Source organism: Polypterus senegalus, chromosome 3 (assembly GCF_016835505.1).
Source record: "Polypterus senegalus isolate Bchr_013 chromosome 3, ASM1683550v1, whole genome shotgun sequence".
Classification (NCBI taxonomy): Eukaryota; Metazoa; Chordata; class Cladistia; order Polypteriformes; family Polypteridae; genus Polypterus; species Polypterus senegalus.
The window spans coordinates 180,151,159-180,154,357 of NC_053156.1; the positions used below are offsets into that span (position 1 = coordinate 180,151,159).

Consider the following 3,199-nt stretch of genomic DNA (forward strand, 5'->3'; position numbering starts at 1 on the left):
TCTTTTCGGATTTGCTTCTGCAGCACTCCGCTGCTGCACTGTGAGCCTGCGGTTGCCTTGGGACGCACTTCAGTATGTCGTCCCGTTGGGTGGAGTATTGGTCCCAAAAGAGTTCAGAAACCTCAAAATAAGAAGAAGAAGAAAAGGATGATTCGGCTTCAAATTGATAACTGTGCTGCCCACAACATGCCTCCACATTTAGATGAATTGTGTTGAATTCCTCCTACCCAATTGCATGCCAGTGCTTCAGTCTTTGGATTTGGGCATCATTTACACCCTGAAAGTGTGTTATCACAAGTAAATGCTGAGAACAATTTGTCAGCCTAATTTGTATACAGGAGGAGATAAAAATTAACGTGAAAGAAGCTATTAAAAATGATTGAAAACGCCTGGACACAAGTTTAAAAAAGCACTATAGCGACAAATACAGAATATCATTACTATGAAATTTTCATTACCACAAAATATTTTTTTGGTCCCTGGCACTTCGTTGTAATGTAAATTCACCTTTATGTGAAAAATGCTTTATGTTAGAGCACAGTTTCAAGTAACAAACTAATGCATACAACGATTGTGAAGAATTTTCTTAGGCATAAAAAAATGCCAAACTTATCCATTAAGCTTACTCCACCTTTCTGACTAAGCTAAACAAGGTTTTGTTTGACTTATTTTTGCATATGAGCTAATAATTATGTGCATATTCTCTTCTTCATTGTCCATCATGGATTTTCCTGAATGTTTCACAGAAAGTGCTGATTATAAATCATTTTTTTAATAAAGTTAAGAATTAGTTTTTACTAAGCAATGATGTAATTGTAAAAATATTTAACTTTCAAGCTTTGTGTTAAGTGTTATACTGTGTTTTGTTTTAACTGTATTTATGGGGAGAGCACGATCCATTAATCAGTCTGTTATCTACACCCACTTAATTCAATTATTTGAAGGCCAGAGAATGGGAAGTGCACTTTGCCAAAAAAGTGAAAAAATATTGCATACTCATTAATTTCTTTAGATCAATGAGAAGTTAAAAGTGATATGATCTTGTAATATTTTTCGTTGTTACTGAAAACTGTTTCCTCCGCTGTAATTGCTTTCTGCTAATTGAGATACATAAGTGTAATTTTTGCCTCTGCTACAGTAGTCCCAAAAAATATGCAGATGCAGATTACAGTGGATAAAAGTAATAAAATTATTGTTTTTTTTCTTTCAGACAGCAGTAAGTCAATATCAGAGGTGAAGGAGTGGTTTGTTTACCCAGGAAATGCTCTTCAAATGCCAGAAATGGTTAACATCATACCACTTAATCTTCCAGGTATAAATTTAAACTTATGCCAGAAATACTGCCACATGTAAAAAGTTCATTGTTTTCCCAGAATTATTGGTATAATTTTACTATTTTAAAATTTGCAGAATAGATTATACCGAAGATTCTACATGCTTAAAATTATATTACTCTCGTACTTGTTTTCTACAGGACCTTTTATGCTAGATGAGTTAATATCTTAGTTTTTTTTTGCTTTTTGTAATTAGACTGATTGACTATAGATTATAAATTGCTTGTCTACAGAAACAATAAACTGTATACAGAACCCGGTATATGAGGTTTCGATTTGCCTTTTGATAATGATCAATGGTGCTTTCCTCTCTTTTCGAGACGCCACTTACTAACTGGTCTTGCTTAAATATATTTACACATTACAGTTTCTTTATATTACTGCTGTTAGGAGACCTAAGATCAAAATTCAAGGTTTAAATGTCTATAAATACACACATATAGAAATATGTGTATATATACAAAATTGTATGCACATATTGCAATGTGGTTTTATTCAGTGTTGCACAGTGTTTATATATATATATATATATATATATATATATATATATATATATATATATACATATACATACTAGCAAAATACCCGCGCTTTGCAGCGGAGAAGTAGTGTGTTAAAGAAGTAATGAAAAAGAAAGGGAAACATTTTTAAAATAACGTAACATAATTGTCAATGTAATTGTTTTGTCACTGTTGTGAGTGATGAGTGTTGCTGTCATATATATATATATATATATATATATATATATATATATATACACACACATATCCATACATATGTAAATATACTCAGCAAAAAAAGAAACGTCCCTTTTTCAGGACTGTGTATTTCAACAATAATGTTTTAAAAATCCAAATAACTTTACAGATCTTCATTGTAAAGGGTTTAAACAATGTTTTCCATGCATGTTCAATTAACCATAATCACTTAATTAACATGCACCTGTGGAATGGTCGTTAAGACCTTAACAGCTTACAGAAAAGTAGGCATTTAAGGTCACAGTTCTAAAAACGCAGGACACTAAAGAGACTTGTCTGCCGACTGTGAAAAACACCCAAAGAAAGATGCCCAGGGTCCCTGCTCATCTGCGTGAACGTGCAATAGGCATGCTGCAGGGAGGCATGAGGACTGCTGATGTGGCTAGGGCAATAAATTGCCATGTCCGCACTGTGAGACGCCTAAGACAGCGCTACAGGGAGACAGGAAGGACAGCTGATCATCCTCGCAGTGGAAGAGCCCAGATCTCAATCCCATTGAGCACGCGTCTGGGACCTGTTGGATCGCAGGGTGAGGGCTAGGGCCATTCCCCCCAGAAATGTCAGGAACTTGCAGGGGCCTTGGTGGAAGAGTGGGGTAACATCTCACAGCAAGAACTGACAAATCTGGTCCAGTCCATGAGGAGGAGATGCACTGCAGTACTTCAAGCAGCTGGTGGCCACACAGATACTGACTGGTACTTTTGATTTTGAGCCTCCCTTCATTCAGGGACACATTGTGAAACATTTTTAGTTTATGTCTTATGGTGTTGACTCTTTAACTGTTCATACAAATATTTACACATTAAGTTTACTGAAAGTAAAACAGTTGAAAGTCAGAGGACGTTTCTTTTTGCTGAGTGTGTATATATATATATATATATATATATATATATATATATATATAAACATATATATAAACATATATATATATATATATATAAACATATATATATAAACATACATACACATATATATATGTGTATATATATATATATGTATGTATATATATGTGTATATATCTATACTAATAAAAGGCAAAGCACTCACTCACTGACTCACTCACTCACTGACTCATCACTAATTCTCCAACTTCCCGTGTAGGTAGAA

General features: G+C 34.1%; 1 protein-coding gene across 1 annotated transcript in view; it reads left to right on the forward strand.

Annotated features, from left to right (window-relative positions):
• Positions 1-1,190: 1,190 nt before the first annotated feature.
• The window catches only part of LOC120525723 (constitutive coactivator of peroxisome proliferator-activated receptor gamma-like), a 147,020-nt gene continuing 145,011 nt past the window's right edge, over positions 1,191-3,199 (forward strand). The window contains exon 1 of the mRNA XM_039748268.1: positions 1,191-1,312. Coding sequence (XP_039604202.1) covers positions 1,273-1,312 — 40 coding nt within the window. The 5' untranslated portion in view covers positions 1,191-1,272. The remainder of the gene's footprint in view (positions 1,313-3,199) is intronic.